Genomic DNA, 19,228 nt, shown 5'->3' with positions numbered 1-19,228 from the left:
ATGTTTCAGGGCATAAAACGGCGTTTTATTAAGAAGGTAAGCTGAACAACAGTGTATTCTTTTTCTCAACTTTGGCGGTTCACACCTCGCAGGTGGCTACATCCTCAGAATTCGTTCCAAGTCAGTATGCGTTGCAAAATCACTAGCCACATTTAGTACATTGAAATGTGTGCCGTAAAGTAATTAAAATATAAATAGTTTAAATGTATTGGTTCAATTAAGCATTTTGGTTTCTCACAGAAGTAATGGACGCCTCATCGAGTAATTTAGCTCAAGGGTTATAGTTGTGCCATCTGCCACAGTCAGTTCTTTTAAATTCGTGCCGTTAAAGAAACACTTTATATATAACATTTGTAAAGGCGAGCATAGCGACGGCTATAGAAGAAATACCTGGAAGAAATTCGTAAAGAACTGCTGAGGTTACTGAAGTAATGTTTAGAAGCTGTATAGAGAAAAAATTAATGATGGCTAATAATAGCTCACCGAAAATGAAGACGAAATCGAATCACAAAATAACTAAGAAAACAACAACAACAACAACAACAACAACAACAACAACAGCAACAACAAGAACTGCAAGAAGAACTACAACAACTACAACGACGACGACGACGGCGATGACAAAAACAACGCCGATGGAAATTACAAAAAGCGCTTGTGTTGTGTTGCTCGCTGTTTACACTCCGATATTCCATGATGAATTTCTGGCAGTTATTCTGGCCATCCGAAAATTGGGGCCACGGACATCTAAAGTGATAAGTGTTACAGATGCGCTTTCGGTCTGTACACATTTCAATTCTAATAATCGGTCCCACCTGTTGAGTATATTTTCGACTCTTATCCCAGGCAATTTGACTGAGTCCTCTTTGTCTGGGTCCCCGGGCATAGTAGAATCTCTTTAAATGAATCAGCTGACTCTCTCGCATCGTCATCACTAAATGGTGTGGTGTTAAATGTTCTTCCTGATTTCTATTTTATAACAGGAGCTAGATCTAAACGCCTTTTATTGGTGAATTGTAATGAACCATCCATACTTTCCGCAGGTGATTTTCGACATCTAAAATTTCGGTGGGGCACGAGCAAATGGCTTTCACGCCAATGCGAGGTGACGTTATCAAGCTTCTGCTGTAGAGTTCCCCGCCTATGTTCTCACCTTCGCAGATCTGGTTTATCCATTTCTAACCTCTGCTCTTTCGGTAATTAACCAGAGACTGTTGACCATTTCTTTCTTTCTTGCCGTCACTTCTCCTCCACCAGCAGAATATTCCTCATATTTTCAACTAGTAAACTTGATTTAGCACTTACAGCACCAAACATTCCCTTTCAGTGCCTGTCAATCGGGCAAAAGCCATGGTTCGAATATTACTGCTCTGCACAAGATCATTGAATCATCTGAAAGGTTACGCTGCCAGGGTACCAGCCGTGGGATATCTTCTTTTTAGTTTTTCAGTTTATATTTACTTTATTAGTTTATTATTTTTTTTATGAATACTGCGATCTTGTACACAAGATCATAGCAGGTGGGAAACATTGTGTGAGATACAGAATTACAGACACAAAGAAAACAAAATTGCACATAGAGATTCAACAAGAGAATACAGCGACAAGGTCAATTAACAGCAATCAATTCAAATGCTCTTGAAATGAATGTGATGATGTCTGTCTGACAACGTCATCCGTGAGGTTATTCCAATCAGTGATGGTCCTTGGAAAAAAGGAATATTTAAAACAATTAACTCTCGGATTTAATGGTGTTATAGAAAGAGAATGGCGATTTCTAGTTTGGTACCCCGAGGAATAGGTAAGGATATTGGAGGTGTCAACTTTGAGATTATTATTAATTAATTGATAGAAAAACTTTAAGCGACATATGCGATTTCTGTTAGGAATAGAGGGTAAACCGCTTTTCTTGAGGAGGTCCTCAAGAAAAGCGGTTTACCCTCTATTCCTAACAGAAATCGCATATGTCGCTTAAAGTTTTTCTATCAATTAATTAATAATAATCTCAAAGTTGACACCTCCAATATCCTTACTTTATTAGTTTATGTATAGGTCCTCTCAAAATCTGTGTTATCTGCTAGTTTCCAAATGCCTTGTTTGGAATGTTCGCCTTTACCCCTTTTCGCATGTTTTCAGTCCATCCAGTGTGGCGTATCCTCCCCCCCCCCCTCGCCCCCTGGGTACGAGCCATGTTTTGAGGCAACAACAACAACCACCACCCAGGCTTCTTTATCTTGAATTCGTACTTTATCTTACACTTTATTTAAATCATCATTTCTAATTTTTTTGAGGGCAGTGGTACTGAAGCTTTGATATTTATATATTTTATTGACACAGCACAAAAGAAAACGTACAGTTTTCAAGGATGCCGCGGAAAAGACAACGAAATGTCCGACACGCGTGATGGATGTAGATGGCTCCTACAAGTTGAACTATATTTGATATCGTTCAAAGAAAGGGGGAGGGGGAGATGAGGGGGGTTCGCAGATGATGAAAGGAAAATGAGAAATCAGGTGAACTTTCCATGCCTCGATGCTTGCGATATACGAAAGGTGCATAGCGGGGAAAACGAAGAGCTTCACGTGCTATCTTTTTATTATTCATTTTCGACCGCACAAGTGGTACAAGACAAGAAGCAAACAAACCAAGCAAGCTCCGAACTGAACGTTATACATCTGGCGAGTTCATACTGAGTCAATATACACAATTAGGTTTACTGGAGCCCGCTTCTCTTGAAACAACCGACAACATTCCTAGACGAGGACATATTTTAAATGTGCACCGCCTTAGTCCGATCCACTGGCATGGTTCCGAATCGATTCGGTACGAAGGCGACTTGAGGTGATAGGCGACAAAGCCGAGCCGAGCCGAGTCGAGCCCTGGCTGGTCGCCGCAAATCCGCGTCGTCGTTGCGGAGTCAATGCTGCCTGAGGCAAGAGGTGACGCACGCACGCAGGCTGGCGTAGGCGTTGGCCAGGCACACCTGTCCCCACTGGCGACATGTCTTGTCCTGGCTGTCGTAGTACCACCACGTCATCCTGCGCCCGTGCTGGAACTCCTCGTTGGTGCAGTGCAGCATGCCGGTGTCTACGGGCTGCGTGCAGCGAGCGCTGGGCGGGTCTGCGTATCGGAGCGCGCGAGGAACAAATTGTACCGACCTCGTATTTCGTAACTGCGGTCGACTTCGTAAAGACTAAGGCCCTTGCCAAGAAACAGTAAGCATAAGCATCCTCTTATTAAGGTCCGCTACTTGACGAAATGTGCGAGGCTTGGAACACTCACCGTCATATTTAGGACCTCCCAAGAGGACGAAGCCCGCCAAACGGTGAAGGCATCATGAACACCTCAATAACCTCTTTTAGCCCGTTGTCGCGATTTCACGACATACCGAATGTTAGCACGTAAATCTATATGCGGCACGCATAAACGACATAAATCGTGATTCGTTCGTCGTCTGTGGTCACCCAATATGGAAACGTCTCGGTGTAGCCATGGTAGCGTTCAGCTGCTGGCGGGAGCGTTGTGCGCACGCCACTATAAGCGCACTATAGTTTTCCTGCTGAGTATGCACTCCTCTGAGCGGGACGGGCAGAAGAAGTCAGGCTAACGTTATCTAATGTTTCGCTGGGCGCAGATCCTAATGCAGACGATAACCCGTGGGTCTAGTCTCTTGCACCATCGAGGTGAGTCTTGTGCAGCGCCCTCTGGCGACGCTCCTCGTCCCGCCAACGTTGTGAGACGCCTGGTAGCTGCCAGGGCGTTGTTCCTTCTACAGAGTAGGGGTTGCCTTGTCCCTTGTCGCTAACATGTCGCGCCCGCGTGTAGTTAGAACATCGCCAGAGGAGTACAACCGCATCTCTAAGCCTTGCTGTCGCTGTCAAGGCATGGCCCTCTGGTTGGAAATGCCATATTTTTTTACACAAATTGCAACAATGAAACGGCAACAAATGCTTCAAATTATCTCCAGCTAGCGCACTACCTGTCTTCACGTGTGGGTCACTAATTTGAGTTTCGGCTTCTCGCCTCAAGGAGATATATTTTTTAGTATTCGTTTTCTCCCGAGGATCAGTAATAATTGGAATAAATTGCCCTCAGATGTGGTTGACCGAAGGATTGCTGACTCGTCTTTTTATGCGTTGTTCTCCCAGCAATAATACCAAATGGCGTGTGTGTAACGTTGGAGTAAATAAAAACAAAAGCACAAAGCAAACAAACAAAGGCGGGACATTGTTCCTTCTACTGGTGTTACCTATCGGCTAGTTTTATACATTTCATGCTTACGAAGTAAGTAAGTGTCAGCGAACGCTTGTCCATCCTACAAAAAGCCAACAGGACCTACCAGCAAGACGCTGGTAGGTTGTGTTAGCTTTTTTAAACTATAAATAAATCTCGTCTTTTAGAGCCCCTGTATGACGCACACATTCTGGGACATCTTAGAATCGCGAGGACTTATGCCAGAACAGCCTAGTGCTGTTGGTGGCGCAACACGCAGAGGCATGGCAGCGTCGCCACAACAGGAAGAACCACATTCCTTAAAGGGACCCTGAAACGATTTTGGCGATTTTCCACAAACGTACTGAGTCGTTAGAGTAGGTTCTTCTGATCATTAATTGATGCATCTAAGTGCTCTGCGTAAAGCGTGTAATTTATTATAAGGTTTTAAAAATACCCATCGCTGCCGATCGCAGCGCACTGCTCGGCGGAATTTTAAGCCGCCCCTACCCATATGATGCAAATAACCCATATTACGTCACATGGGCGAGCTATCTGATTGGCTGACCAGGGCGCGTGGTCGATAATTTTTCCAACTTTATGGTGAACAAATGATGCTCGTAATAGTTGGAATGTTAGTTACTTTGTTTTTGTAAAAAGAAAATAACTTAAAGAGAATACACAAGAATAGTTTTTAGTACACTTCAGCACTTCCGGCACACAGCAAGTGTCGTCTGCTTGTGTTACAACGTACTCCATTTTGACGAGAGCTCCGCGGTCAGAGTCGGTCTGTCTTTTCGCGAGCACTATGATTCGACTTTGTTGCCTTGTGGACTGCAAACCTAGCGACCTGCAAACCGCGAGTCCAGTATTAGGGCAAACGCAAGCGCAAGGGGACAGGGTCTGGCCGCTTGACTGTGCCGGGATGAGCCACGAGATGAGCAGAAGGGCAAATGTGAACGGTCTGCATGGTGCAGCCACCTGGTGGCACAGAGCTCAACCATACACAGTAGCAGCAACGAAGTGTATTCTTTGCTGCTGGTGTGTATTTTTCGCAGGAGTGTAATCATCAACACGTTGATTTATAAATGTTTAAAATGCTTTACACTTGGTTAGAGCAATATTAGCGCTTTGTTTGACTGGTTAAGCGCAGCGCCAGCAAGTGTCTGGACCGTGCAGACCGATGAGGCTGCTCACGTACGTCTACGCTAAAGTTCCTTCATCAGCTTGAGTTTATGCCTCCAGTCATTTGCCGAAATGACCAGCTTGCCTGTTTTTAGCGGAGTACCGGACACGTTCGGCGCTACGGCAGAATGCTCGCAACGCACGCTGCTTCGATAGCTCTCGGTCGACGGCCAAGCGGCTAGCGGCTAGCGGAGAGGTCTCGCGCGGAAGGGGGCGTGCTCCTAAACAACCGGAAGTGAGCGATGTGACGTCCATCGTGACGCTGAACCAGCGAAGGCGGAGCTTAGCGCCGCTCGCTCGGCGAGCGAGTTGAGGAGGAAAAGCATAGCTAGGGAGGAGGGTAACTTCTAATCGCTTGCAGCTCCATTAATACGTAACGCTTCGCTTAAATTGTGGTGCGAATGTTCTACTTAAGCTGTATCCTACGCGCCTACAAAATTTGTCCGAACCGTTTCAGGGGCCCTTTAAGACTCGTTTCGAAGGTATCCCACCTCTGCCACCAGTTACGACGAAATGCGCGGGACGGAGGGAAAATACGTTATGTTGGATTCGCACTGACGTGATCGTGTCCACCACGTTGCCGCATTTCTCGCACCTGGCCCTTATCTTCTTCGTCTCTGAATTCTCCAGGCACCGGGGCCAGCGCAACCCGCATGTTCACAAAGCAGCCTTATTATATCCAGTCTTTTGCAGTTAGCTATCACCACTGGCTGGTGGTACTTTCCGAACCGAACTTTAGCACCTGAAAGGCTTTATGAACGTGGGTTCTGCTTATTTTGGTCATATTTTTCGTGAAAGAGTTCATGAAGCCTGGTGGCATATACCTCTCTCGCAGTAGGCTTGGCACAGAGAAAGGCTGTCGAAGTGCAGACGCGACAGACCCAGGCAGACTTGGTCGGCGTTCCAGTGCACGCAGTGGCCCCTGCGGCGGCTACGCACAAAGAACCATGGCGCAGAGCGCTGGCCCGACGTCCTCGAGCTGTCATTGGTCCTTATGGCGCATTCGCGGAGCGCAGGTGCCAGGCAAAGTGGTCCTGCAGATGGAGGAAGATGCCGTTCTATACATAAGAACGGAAATAGAAGTACGCTTCGAAGAACAACAAGGCAGGCTAGGAACACGTCGGTGACAGGAAAGTTTATGACCATTGCCTTGAACAGCGTGGCTCATATTTGGTGGTACTTTGTACGAATACTCCTGAATACATATTGCTCTCATTCCCCAAGCATCGCCGGCACAAAGGGAGAGAGTACGCTGAAGCATGAAGCTTACAAGTGCAAAGCTATAGAATTAGCACTTTGGAACAAAACTGGAACGTGTTTCAGTTTTGTTCACAGTCACTGCGTTGTCGAACAAGAACATTTGGCTTCATATTCAGTGGTATCTTAAATAGCAGTCAGTTCAAACAAAATGCCGAGTGGCATTTCAACCGTCATCCCAGGGTGTCTTCACAGTGAACAATGGCAAAAACGCCGAGAGCAAGTGGGGCTATACTAATCCAGGTACAACCAAATTAGGAAGACCCACTAAGCTTCAACAAGACGCCCCCTCACCAGAACAGGAATTTGCCTCCCTGGTACAGTATTCGGCCACTCCTTCCCGAATGACTCATTAGATTGCCCAATGGCCCTCAGTCCCCAGCAGCTGCGGAGCACCTGACCAAGGCGGTGGTCACACCTGTAACGCGGCAGGGGGTGTTTCGTCGCGCCAGCGTTCACTATGTTCGCTAGCAAAACGCGCACTCGCCCTCTCTTGTGGAGCCATTACGATAATTAGGTTCGAACTATTGAAAGACGCAGCTAGTCGGTGCGTAGACATGCGATGAGTTGCATTAATACGAAATTATTGCCACGCCTATATGTGATCTCTCCTACAAAAAAAGAAATGCCTGGTGTACCAACATCGAAAAATTCACGCGGAATCTCCTCCGACAGTTGTATACGCACGCGTAAGCATTGTGCCACTTGTTCATCTCCACGCAGCCCGGCGTCATTATCAATGTTATGAAACTTTATCGAACCAGATATATAAAGTCTTACCAACCCTGATCGGCCGTTATCAGCCTTATCGCAATAGATCCGATCATTATCAACCGTTATCGGTTGTTATGAAACTGATCGGACTCGATCCAACCTTTATCACCCCTTATAGGCCGTTATTAACCTTATCACAATTGATGCGATGCTTATCAATTCTTATCGGTCCTCGTCAACTTTACTGGACATGATCCGACCCTTAAAGCTTTAATCCTACGCTCCAGCCTTTATCGCAAAATTGTTTACACTACACCAACACTTAGAAACGAGCTTTTCCTCCCTCCAGATAACGCGTGTCTTCACGGATCGATCGTAAACTCAAGTTTAAGATTCCTTTATGTCGCACTAACACTTGCCATGCCCCTTTTTTGCCACATAGAAGCAGTGACTGGGACCACCTTCCCGCCTCCGTAGCTGCAATCGAAGACCTTCTCGATTAACAATTTATTGTTAGAACACTCCTCTCTGTAATAGCCTCGGATCCTTAAGTATGAAAATAAATAAATAAATAAATAAATAAATAAATAAATAAATAAATAAATAAATAAATAAATAATTTATTTAACTATTGTCGGTCCTCATCTATCTTATCAGATTTACTCCATTGTAAGCATTAACAAGCGCAGTATCGCTATCTAGCACCTTATGCATCCGCGTAGAACCATTATCAACCGTTGTTACGCCTCATTACGGTGATGAGCATTCCTTAGACGTTTATCACGAGGCAGCCCCCCCACCCCTTCATTCGATCATTAGCGCCTACCGAGAAGTCGACGCAGTGTTGACGCCAACTGTTGATGGGTCAACAAAAGACCCCTCTACCTTAACTGGATAACCTGAACGAATGATGAAAAGCGCCAACGTCGGATGCTACCGTGGGAACGGCGCCGACCTCGCATTCCCAGATTACTAGGCGCTTGCGCCATATGCAAGGCTAAGGTTCAACATAGGACGCGGAATTAGGCGGAACGGTGCGATATCATGTGCGGGACTTTGCAACCGATTTGACGATTGTGATTGGCCGTTTAGTCGCCTAGGGAAGAGAATGGTATCAGAAGCGGATACCTTTCTTACATTGAGGGGGCTGACGTGTCCTGGGGCGCTGTAACGTAGAGCCATTCCAAACTTTTCTATTCCAATTCTGCAATCATCCCTCCGCCATTGGCCAACATTTTTTAACCACCCTCACTTCACCTGTCTGTCACGCGACTTCACGAAACCCGCGGTAACTCCCCATCTGATATGATATGAACGCACTGATTATGCATGACTGCAAAGAACAAAATAAAAAAAAGTTATTTCTGATTCGAGGTCTTTTCACCATTAGGACTGGGCAATTGATCAAAGGTTTTCGCGCTGCACCCACTTCACCTACCTGTCACGCGACGGCACAAAACCGCGAAAACTCACCGCGTCAAAGTGACATGTACGCGTTAAAGATGCATTAATATGCCGAGCAAAACTGAATGTTTCTCTGAATAGCCGCAGGCTGTCCCGTTCCGAAAGGAATAAAAGATGGCTGCCGCCGATCGTTCAGGCACTGACTACTCGCACCTGCCAGAGAACATGGGTTTATTTGCGTACAATAATACAGTGAAAGCTCGTTAATTCGAACTTCAATAATTCGAATTTATGGATAATTCGAACTGTACGATTTGGTCCGGCCAAGCTCCACAGAAGTCTATGTATAAAAAAGTCCGTTAATTCGAACGCGAGAAGGTTCCCTCATGGATAATTCGAACTACGCTCGCCTGGCACACGGCCAGAGAAACACGCCTACTGCCTACACACAAGGCTGTATTGCCTCCGAAACGGAGAGAACGGCGAGAGAAGGCAAAATCAGAAAAAAATCTAACCTGCGCGGGGTCAGCCAGAAGCCAGCGGCGGCTGCCGCCTCTCCGTTCTACGTAACCTCCGAGACTTCTTGCCCGTTGCGAATCTCGGAGGCTTTACAAATCTTGTACAGCTGCTAATGTTGTGCGGAGATGGCAAGGCCAGCGCCAAAACACAGCGAATCAAGTACGTCGCAGCTGCGCTTGCAATCAAGAACCAATGAATCAGGGCCTTCGCCGCCTTCACATGTTCAGCGTCTTTGTCTTGGCAGTCTTCATCGGTTGTGCACCTCTGTTTTCAGATTAGGAGGTATCGGCCATCGCGATTCATTGTGATGGTGTTAAGCCTCGGCTAAAGTTCGTTTTGGTGGGCATCGGTGGTGTGGCACAGTCGGACCCAGAGCTTCGACTTGAAGATGGCGTGTGCCCGCAGCAAACGCCATCACTTTCTGACAGGCCCTACTGCTTCCAAATCGCAGTGTACTGTTGCTTTCCTTCACTTTCGTTAGTTCGAACTTTCGTTAACTCGAACTCAAGCGGCTTCCCCTTGCGGTTCGAATTAACGAGCTTTCACTGTACTTTTTGCGTGGCTGTGTAACGTTTTCGAGCACTTTCGGCACGTTTACGACCTCGCTCAGTCAACTTTTCTTTTCTGATGATACTTTTTAGCGGCATTCTTAACCTTTCGTTGGATGCCGCTGCGATTTTTGATGGCCACCCCAAGCTAAGTAAGGGAAAGCGGACCAATCGCAGACGCCGCATTGCGCATTTTCATCCGGTTATCGATTTTCAGTGCACTGGCTCAGCCCCATTGAATCCCTCTCCACTTGAGCCGTGCTCCTCGACTCTTATCAGCCGATTGGATAAGACAAGCCGCTCAGTGTAGGCATTGTTATTCGGTGTTAAAGCAAACAGAAGTGACCTCCTATAAACGAGGAAAGCATTTCATTGGTTTCTTTAAACAACCCGGCGTGTCACCGCCCGATGCTTGTGTCGGCGGTTACGCAAATATGACGTAAATAGGTTGGAATAAAAACATTGGAATAGTTCTACGTTATAGGGTCCCTGATGTGAACTCAGAGGTTTAATATGCTCCTGCTTGAAGTGGGCTTCCGTATCTGGAGCCATTGTAAACAATGTAAAATAAACCCTTTTTCCTTCATTCCTACTACTGGACGTACCCGTCGAAGGGCTTGGTGGATTCCTGGCCCAAAGGCCACCTCGAGCCGCAACAATGCGATGAGATCCATATAACTCCTCATCACTCCTTATCACTCTTATCAACTCATTCACTAGTTATCTGTCAGTGTTGGGCAACGCGAAGCGCAGTAGGCCTCAGATATCAGTGGCACTTCGGTCGGGGGAGGGACGCCCCAACGGAAGGCTCATCCGGCGACCATCTAAACGCATTGGGGATGATGTGGCGTGTCTGGCAATAAATTTTCGCGATGTGGGGTATTGATTCTGATGTCTACAATGCTCCAAGTAGGCTCTACACGTGGTCCTAGAGATGGCTTCTAGAGCTCATCTCTTAGGCACCCATTCCTGCGGCAAGCGTCAGCGTCGGCGTAACCGAGGGAACGAGCACAGCGTCGGATGAAAGAGCGAATGCCGAGCGCAGAGGGGGATGAAAGAAACGAGAAGGAAAGCGGAGGAGGAGAGTGTAGCGGTACGATGAGGCGGACAGCGGAGGAAGGGGGTATGGTGAAAGCGCAAGAAAAGCGCAGTGCGGCGCCGATGGATATGAGATGGCGCCTGAGTAGCGCACGTCGTCTGGGAGGTCTGTCTGCGGCGGATGCTGTGAATCGCGCCGACTCGTCACCCACGCGCTGCCTCTCGCGATCTTCAGATTAGCGAGGCAGTCGCGCCAAACTTCGCTCTGTTTGCAACTTGTCGCACGAGACAGATTGTCCGCGCCCAGCTCATATATCGCGAAAGGAAAACACGTATAGAGCTGCGCTCAAATTTCGCAGTAGGGAGTATCGGAATCGTCAGTGAACTTTTTTTTCGCGCTGCCTCATTATGTGCTCAAAAATGTACTAACTATGCAAAACAAATCATATACTTGCGCTGTGTGGGTACGAATACCCGCTATCATGAATGCACCAACTTTATGTAGAACAAGCATTATCGCGGTACTAGTGCATGTCTTTGGAGCCAATTCCCAAAGCAGGGCCACGAGATGGCACTTTGTATAACCTCCATAGTTTCTCTAGGTACCTATGTAAATTATTTTGCATTAGTATTTTTATTTTAATACTCTGCAAAAAAACTTATTTGGCGCAATGCAGTTATAAACCTAGCATAATCCTTTTATCAAATTTACGCTTGAAAAAAAAAAAAGACGTACCGTCTATCGCAAACACATAATAAAGAAATAATTGGCTCACCATCCGGGCCGTGCGAAAAGGGATGTCCAGCGAAGCTGTTGAAAACTACCGCTACAACGGCTGAGGGGAGTATTGCTTTAGAGTAATGGTACTAATGGTAATTTATTGTAATTGTAGTAATGGAAGTAATGGTAAATTGGACAGCACGCCGCCACTGGTCGTATTGCCGTTTCTGTTATTCCACCATTACCAAATCTTTCAAGAAAGCCTTCACAGAAACTGCTCTCCTTTGAAATTTGTTTTGTACCGCTGGTACAACGCATTGATACGGTTCAGATATATTCTTCTGCAAGCGTAGGTGTTTAGCCGTGAGGGTAAGACGCTTGCATTCTGATCTTAGGATGGTATGTTCTAAACTCACCACCGTCAACGCTTTTACTTTCGAACTCATTTTGTTTTATACATTGATTTGTTTGTAGCGATTCGTCTTACGTCACAGATAGAAGGACAAACGGACAGGTTTCCTCGTTGGGTATAGCATTGAAGTGCTTGCGCATTAAAAGATGGACTGGTTCGATCAGAAAGGGAATTACTAAAAGCAAGAGCAAGGTTTACCGATTGCGCTCGAGCTCCAAGCTTGGACAGTGTTCTGAGAATGCGGGAGTGTTTTGGTGTGACAACTGCTGCTACGAGACAACTGCTGCTACGCATAAGAAACAGCGCGCTGGCAGCTGCCAGGCGTCTTTAAACTGGAATGGCGGCTTTAAACTGCAAGGCGCGCGCCAGCGTGCGCCCACTTAGCTCACTTGTTTCGCCTGAGTAGACATCGTTTCGTATATTAACGCGACAGCGTTAAGGAGCTCGTGTCGCAGAAAAGCCGGTGTCGTCGGCGTCGGTGTCGGCGTCGGCGTCTTCGGCGTTGGCCGTGAGCGATAAATCCCAGCAGGCACTTCATGAATAAAAAACAACTTGCAACATGGGCTGGGTGGGAATCGAACCAGGGTCTCCGGAGTGTGAGACGGAGACTCTACCACTCAGCCACGAGTTTTTTTTTCTTTATTTCCATCAGCCACGAGTTCGATGCTTCAAAGCGGTACAAAAGCGTCTCTAGTGAATGCGGTGTTGCCTTAGAAACGAGCTGTTTCTAAGGCTCAGGCGTGCGTCGCTTGCTCAGGCGCACATTTCGTTACCGTGCCGAACGCGGCGCTGCTCGACGCTCACCGCGTCCGATGCGGGGCGCGTAGTCACTGCCCCGTAGCCCACTGTCTTAGACCCCTTGGCGGGTCGACGGGAACGCTGTCGCGTTCCACTCTTGAAGGCGAAGCTTAAGCGTCCTCCAATTTTTTTTCAGGCAGCCAGAGCATTGACAAATGTCTGGAGAAGATCTATGTGCCCGCGCCGCGCTTCGACGCGTACGATATGTCCCGAACTATCTGCGCATGCGCAGGCGCGCGGGCGCCTGCTTTCGCGCGCCCACAAGCGTACATGTAGTTTGGCCTTTAGGCTCCGTTCGCCTCAGACTCTTCCGGTAAATACTTCGACAATCCTGCGAGCTTCCGTATCGCGGATGAGGACATTTGCGGGCGAGTTTAGTTCTTCACGTGCCCTTAATTGCACTTTTTATTTTCTGCCCGTGGGCCGCACCACGCACGAACCTTACACGACCTTAGTATATAGTTGCTTTTTTACCCATGCGGAAAATGTATAAATTCTTCACCCACCCTTGTATTATTTGCGAATAAACAACCTAAGCAAAATACTATTCTACTGGAAGTAGAATACTATTTAATAACCCTATGCTATCATCACCGAAAATCTTGGATCGATGTTTGTTATTGCGACATGTATAGCCCAGTAAGAATGATCCCAAGGAGGCGAGAACGGGCGACTTTTAGGGTAAACACAATTTAAAAGAAGCGAATGCAAACGTCCGCTTTGTAAAGAATGTGACTATATAGTATATTGATATAGAAAGGAACGTCAACTTCACCATACTCACTCTTTGTTTAAGAGCAGCCTAAAAGAAATTGAAGGGCCGTGGAAGCGGAATCTCGATATCGCCTTAACCGTTGAAATTTGGGGAGAATTAACAATTTCTTTTTGTTCACAAGAGCTCTTTCCCGTTGTACGGCTGCTTTCGCCGATATTGCGAACATCACAGTTTCCTGGCACCTGCTTGTACGAACATTTGTAGCGTATAATCATTTTTATTAGTGTACAGGCCCTGCCTAATTCCCCGCTGGTATCGATACGTATAAAGCGCCGGAGTACAGAAAGCTTACCGCTCATGAGATATATTTGAAATTGACCGGCCGCCTTCACTAACAATATGCCCAACCCCAAAATTGGCCGATACCGTCTCATACGAACAGTTCTGGCGAAATAATTTGTGTGTGTGTGTGAATACGAGCCATAGTTGCCACAGTAATCGGGAAACCTCAATGACGAGTCTGAACAAGCACTCAAAGAAGCAAGTCATAGCAAAAGCTAAGCGAAAGAGCAAAGCAGCCACCGCTGTTAAAGGTGACAGCGAGGTTCGTCTTTGTCGAACCCTGGCCAGTGTGATCTGCCCATTTTATTCCAGTGCTATTCCTTATCGCTCTTCATCAATTATCTGAGCGGTGCTCTCGCACGCTATTACCGGGATTGGCCGGTCGCGAGCACTGAGTGATAACAAAAAAAGAACAGAGAGAAAGGAAGCGCTACATTGTACGGGCTTTGTACACTTTTTGAACAGGTTACGCACCACGGGCACCAGGCTCGTATGCTGGGTAGGTGAAGGCCATGGCGATGGTCGCGCCCATCAGAAGCGCGGCGCTCACCACTCCAAACATCCACTTGCGCCATACACCTTGAAACTTGACATGGCGCTGAAGTGGTTCGCCTCGTGAAAATGATGCCGCCATCTTTGGCAAGGACGTGTCTCGATCTGCACGGTCGTAGGGAAGTCATTAGGCTCAACACGATATTACTAAAACTTGGATATTACCGGTCGGCGCGCTTGTACAGCGTGGGGCAACTGCGCGTTCCCCATATGCAGCAAGCATAACGTCTGGTTAAGTCACTGAGTGACGCATTAAACGACTAGAAGTGCGCCAAAGTTCAGGTGAAAAGGTTCAAAGGTAACGAGTTGTCGAAGATTCACACTGAGCTGCAGAATCGGCCCCGAGTTTGGAAAGCGTGGCGGGCTTGATATGGAGACTGTCTATTAGCTCAAGTTTTTCCCACTTTGCGCGATGAAGTCAGATTTGTCGTTTATGTTCAAATAAGCGCAGCCGAAGCATAAGAACGTGTGGGATCTAGTTACCAACGAGTGCCGAATTCACAGAGCGTATTCTTTTGCAAGTGCCGTTTGCCGTATGCCAGCCACCTTCCCTAATGGTAGTAAGTCCGTGTAATGATTAACTGACATCTCACCTTGCGAACAGATTTAGCAAAGGGACATGTTTGTGAATACAGAACTAGGTGGCGATACGTGGGCAGCCCGCTGATCGGGCCAAGATTCAGTGTCGATTTCGTCGCAAAATGCTGACAGAGACAACTTCGTTTGTTGTATATTCATCACCGAAATTCTCAGGCAGGTCTCTGGTTCGGGAGCGGAGTAGGAACCATTTTCTTAAAATTGGCCATTGATGAATATAGCCCGCGGTCAATCAGACAGAAGCATCTCGAGGATATTTTTTATATTTTTATGGTTATTCATTAAAGCATTTTTATATTTTATAGACGTACTGGCTGCTTCGTCGCGTAAATTTAGTTAAGGGTTAGAATGTATGTATGTATGTATGTATGTATGTATGTATGTATGTATGTATGTATGTATGTATGTATGTATGTATGCATGCATGCATGCATGCATGCATGTATGTATGCATGCATGCATGCATGCATGCATGCATGCATGCATGTATGTATGTATGTATGTATGTATGTATGTATGTATGTATGTATGTATGTATGTATGTATGTATGTATGTATGTATGTATGTATGTATGTATGTATGTATGTATGTATGTATGTATGTATGTATGTATGTATGTATGTATGTATGTATGTATGTATGTATGTATGTATGTATGTATGTATGTATGTATGTATGTATGTATGTATGTACACAGCTGTGTTGCAAAATGGTACCCAGGAAATCTGACCGGGGGGACAAGAATGTCGTTTAACAGGGTCTGTGATTTAGACTGCCCCGAAGTTGATTTCGCAACAAAAGCCCAGTTTCCGGGATGTGGAACAAGAAGCCTTCACACTAACGCCGTAAAGCAAGTAATGTACTCCTAAACGTGAAATTAGTCACTGGCAAACATCTGGGGTGCTACAGCGTAAAGCTATTCTAAACCTGTTTCTATTTCGTTTTTTTTTACCGAGATTGGTCAAACATTTTAGGGCGATGTCCACTTCGCCTGTCCTGTCTGTCGGGAGATGTCACAAAAGCCGCAATAACTTCCCATCTAAAGATGACGTCTCTCGTCTGCCAATTCGTTTAAAAAAATTTGTCGTGGTAGGCAAGGCTATATTTTAGGAGCGCATTTGTTTTGTTTTGTTTTGTTTGCATGATATAGGCCAAACTTAAAGAAAAAAAAACACATTTCGTTCCTATTCTACGCTTTTGTCATCATTGACAAGAAAATATTTTCGGGCCGCTCCTAGTTTGCCTATGTGTCACATGACATCACAAAACCGCAGAAAGTCACACGTCAAAGTGACGTGTACGCACTAGAGGTGCGTTGATATGACAATCAAACTGAACTTTCTTTTGGATAGCGAGAGACTGCCCTGTTTTGAAAGGAATAGAAGAAAGCGGCTGTCCACTGATCAGTTATGTAATCGGAGCTGCCAGCGAGAATTGAATTATTTGCGTATAACAAAACATTTTCGCGGCAGTATAACGTTGCCGAGCCTGATTGGCCATGTATACGACATCCCTGTGGCAAATTTTCTTCATCGAGTATCCGTTTTGGCGGCATTTTTGAACGCCCCGTCGCACGGCGCCGCAATCGTCGACGAGTCACCGCAAGCTAAGCAAGGGGAAGCGGACCAATCGGAGGCATTGAAACTACTCTCCTCACCCGGTTGTTTGCTTTCACTGCGCCAGCTCAGCGCCACCGATATTCTCTTCCCTTCTGTGCACTGCTTGCCTCTCGTCTGCTAATTCGATTAACGAAATTTGTGGTGGTAGGCAGTGCTATATTTTTGGTGGCATTTTGGAACGCCCCGTCGCACGCCGCCGCAATCGTCGACGAGGCAGCGCAAGCTAAGCAAGGGGAAGCGGCCCAATCGGAGATATTGAGACTACTTTCCTCACCCGGTTGTTTAGTTTGCCTGCGCTAGCTCTGCGCCAACGATGTCCTCTTCCCTTCTGTGCAATGCTTGTCTCTCGTCTGCCAATTCGGTTAAAGATATTTGTCGCGGTAGGCAGTGCTATATTTTTAGGAGCACATTTATTTTGTTTTGTTTGTAGATCAAATCATCTTTATTTCCCAGAAAGAAAAGATTCTGGAGGGGTTTATTGACTAAAAGTTGTTATGGGCAGCTCTACTGGGCCAATGAACCCTTTACAAGGCAGTTGGGACTAGAAGAAAGATTAATCAAGAAGTATAATACATAACATCGGAAATATAGAGTAATGAAATTTTTTTTGACATTTCGTAAAGCAACACACTGAATAAATTAAATAATCAATTACTTGTGTCAGTACATTATACGCAATCACATTTCATAATTAAAACACATAACCAGATTATATATAGGAGGAGGTGAGATACAACGTTAAAAAGAAACATGACTGAAAAGAACGAAATAGCACAGAAATAACGTACTTTTACAATGTAGATTTCCTTGCTATGGCGTTTTGAACTTGTATTATACAAAGTATGATAAGTCAGAAAGGTACGAGCAAAAAGAAATACCGCGGTTGCTTTGAAACCGAACAAAACTCAGCTCCTATATATTAGGAGAGGGTTTGATTGGGTTGTTGAAATAACCTTGTGGGTCACCGCCCGTACTAGCATTTGGCGGTTACAGAAACTTGACTGCGGAATGTCGGAATTGAATAAGTTTGCGTTATAGCGCCCCTGAGCCCGTACTCACAAAAAGCTCTTATACGCTACGATACTTCATAAGAGAAAATTTGAGCCAGTGCTGGCGCTGGACACGTCATTAGTGAAGGCGTCCGGCCAATTGCAAAATAAGCACTTACCAACGACGGGCTTCGTGAATTCTTTCCCTTGACAGAGCTTGCTATGATTCGCAAGAGATATTCGCGTTGGCCGGGCGTTTTCGCTAATAATACGTCCAACGCCGTGATTGACTCACGCCTGCTTCTTACAAACAGTTATGGCGTCAGAACATTTTTGTGTATAATGTGTGTTCCATCTGACGTTAGCCAAGCTGTTGAACGAAAAAAGAAAAAAAAATTAAAGAGTACGGTGCAAGTTACGATTATAAAAGCTACGGTATTTGGTTGTCCGAGGGCTGACGACCTTACACCCCAGGTCTTAAGATTGTATCTTGCACCATATTTATTAAATCTATTTTTTTCTTTTTCACTAAAGGGCGTGTATAACGTTAACTGGGACACCCTATATAGGACAAGAGGTCTGTAAAGCATCTGTCACGGTCACTTCCAGTCGGAAAGCTGCCCAATCCCGACTCCTCGCCACTTGCACATGCCGCATGCGCACATGTGCATGGCAACATCCTTTGTGCATCATCCTCCTCCACACGTTCGAAGAGGAAGAGGAGGATGAGCCTATGGCCATTTCCAACCATAGACCCAGGCAGGCGACCATAAGTATCGATACAAAACGTAGCAGGAAGTGAGCACAGCGTTAGCGACTGGACGCCTAATATATACGGCTCTAGTAAACGAGTCGGAGGTGCGAGATGCTCCGGAGTTTGATAGTAATTCATATGCGGTGCCTTGGCTCAGAGTAGTTGTACGGGGATCCCGCTTACGTGCGATTGCGGTTCCGGTCACGCGTGAAGTGGCTTGGAAACTCTCGAAAGAGGCTTTGCGTGGTGATGACTTACGTTGTTCGGTGTCGGCGAATCTTGGTCTTGCGTTCGGGCTCCTTCACAGCTGCCGGGGAGAGAGCGCAGTATGGTACTTGTTCTTATTCACACTCAATGGAACTTACCCACTACGTGGCATTAGCCAAGCAGCACGAGGTAGGGTAAGTAAGACGATAAAATAAATAACCAGAAAGGTTCAAAATTAAGAAGGTAGTTCTTACAAACTTGTAAATCAAAGTGAAACTTGTGATAATAAAGCGAGATGTGTGCATAATAAGCAGTGCAGGTTTGAAAAAAGGAAAAAGAGGAAGCAGAGTGTTAGGATAACCGGGGAAAAGGAAACATATTTGAGCACTACCAATTTGAGAGCACGGGACATGCGAACTTAGGTAGTCGACTTGTGCCACAAAGCAACTTATGTCAACAAAACTATTTCTCCAAAAGCGGTCGCGAACGTCTCCTCGCTGTTTCCGTCGTTCTCGTCGTTGTTTTTGCTGCTGATGATGATAAGGATGAGGATCTCAAAAATTAAGGCGCATACCCACTGTGGGGTGACGGCAAAAGTGCGGGTGGCGTCAGCAAAGTCCAAGTTGCCTAATGTTGTTTTTTAT

The 19,228-nt window shown here is 46.1% G+C and overlaps 1 protein-coding gene across 1 annotated transcript; it reads right to left on the bottom strand.

Annotated features, from left to right (window-relative positions):
- Positions 1-2,577: 2,577 nt before the first annotated feature.
- Positions 2,578-18,738, bottom strand: LOC135914340 (papilin-like). Its single transcript, XM_065447138.2, has 4 exons — positions 18,636-18,738; positions 14,340-14,522; positions 6,222-6,431; positions 2,578-3,120 (listed from the first exon to the last, which is right to left on the bottom strand). Exons 2-4 carry the CDS (start codon positions 14,497-14,499, stop codon positions 2,918-2,920), a joined length of 573 nt encoding a protein of 190 aa, XP_065303210.2. The 5' UTR covers positions 14,500-14,522; positions 18,636-18,738; the 3' UTR covers positions 2,578-2,917.
- Between the last annotated feature and the right edge of the window lie 490 nt (positions 18,739-19,228).

The sequence above is a fragment of the Dermacentor albipictus genome, chromosome 7 (assembly GCF_038994185.2).
Source record: "Dermacentor albipictus isolate Rhodes 1998 colony chromosome 7, USDA_Dalb.pri_finalv2, whole genome shotgun sequence".
Lineage (NCBI taxonomy): Eukaryota > Metazoa > Arthropoda > Arachnida > Ixodida > Ixodidae > Dermacentor > Dermacentor albipictus.
This window is presented reverse-complemented; position numbering and strand designations above follow the sequence as displayed.

Excerpts from the sequence above, each read along its gene's own strand:
- LOC135914340 (XM_065447138.2), bottom strand. The coding sequence starts at position 14,499 with ATGGCGGCATCATTTTCACGAGGCGAACCACTTCAGCGCCATGTCAAG. Across the intron at positions 6,432-14,339 it reads ATACGAGCCTGGTGCCCGTG|GACCACTTTGCCTGGCACCT; the intron begins GTGCGTAACCTG and ends CTCCATCTGCAG. Across the intron at positions 3,121-6,221 it reads CCAAGCCTACTGCGAGAGAG|ACCCGCCCAGCGCTCGCTGC; the intron begins GTATATGCCACC and ends TCCGATACGCAG.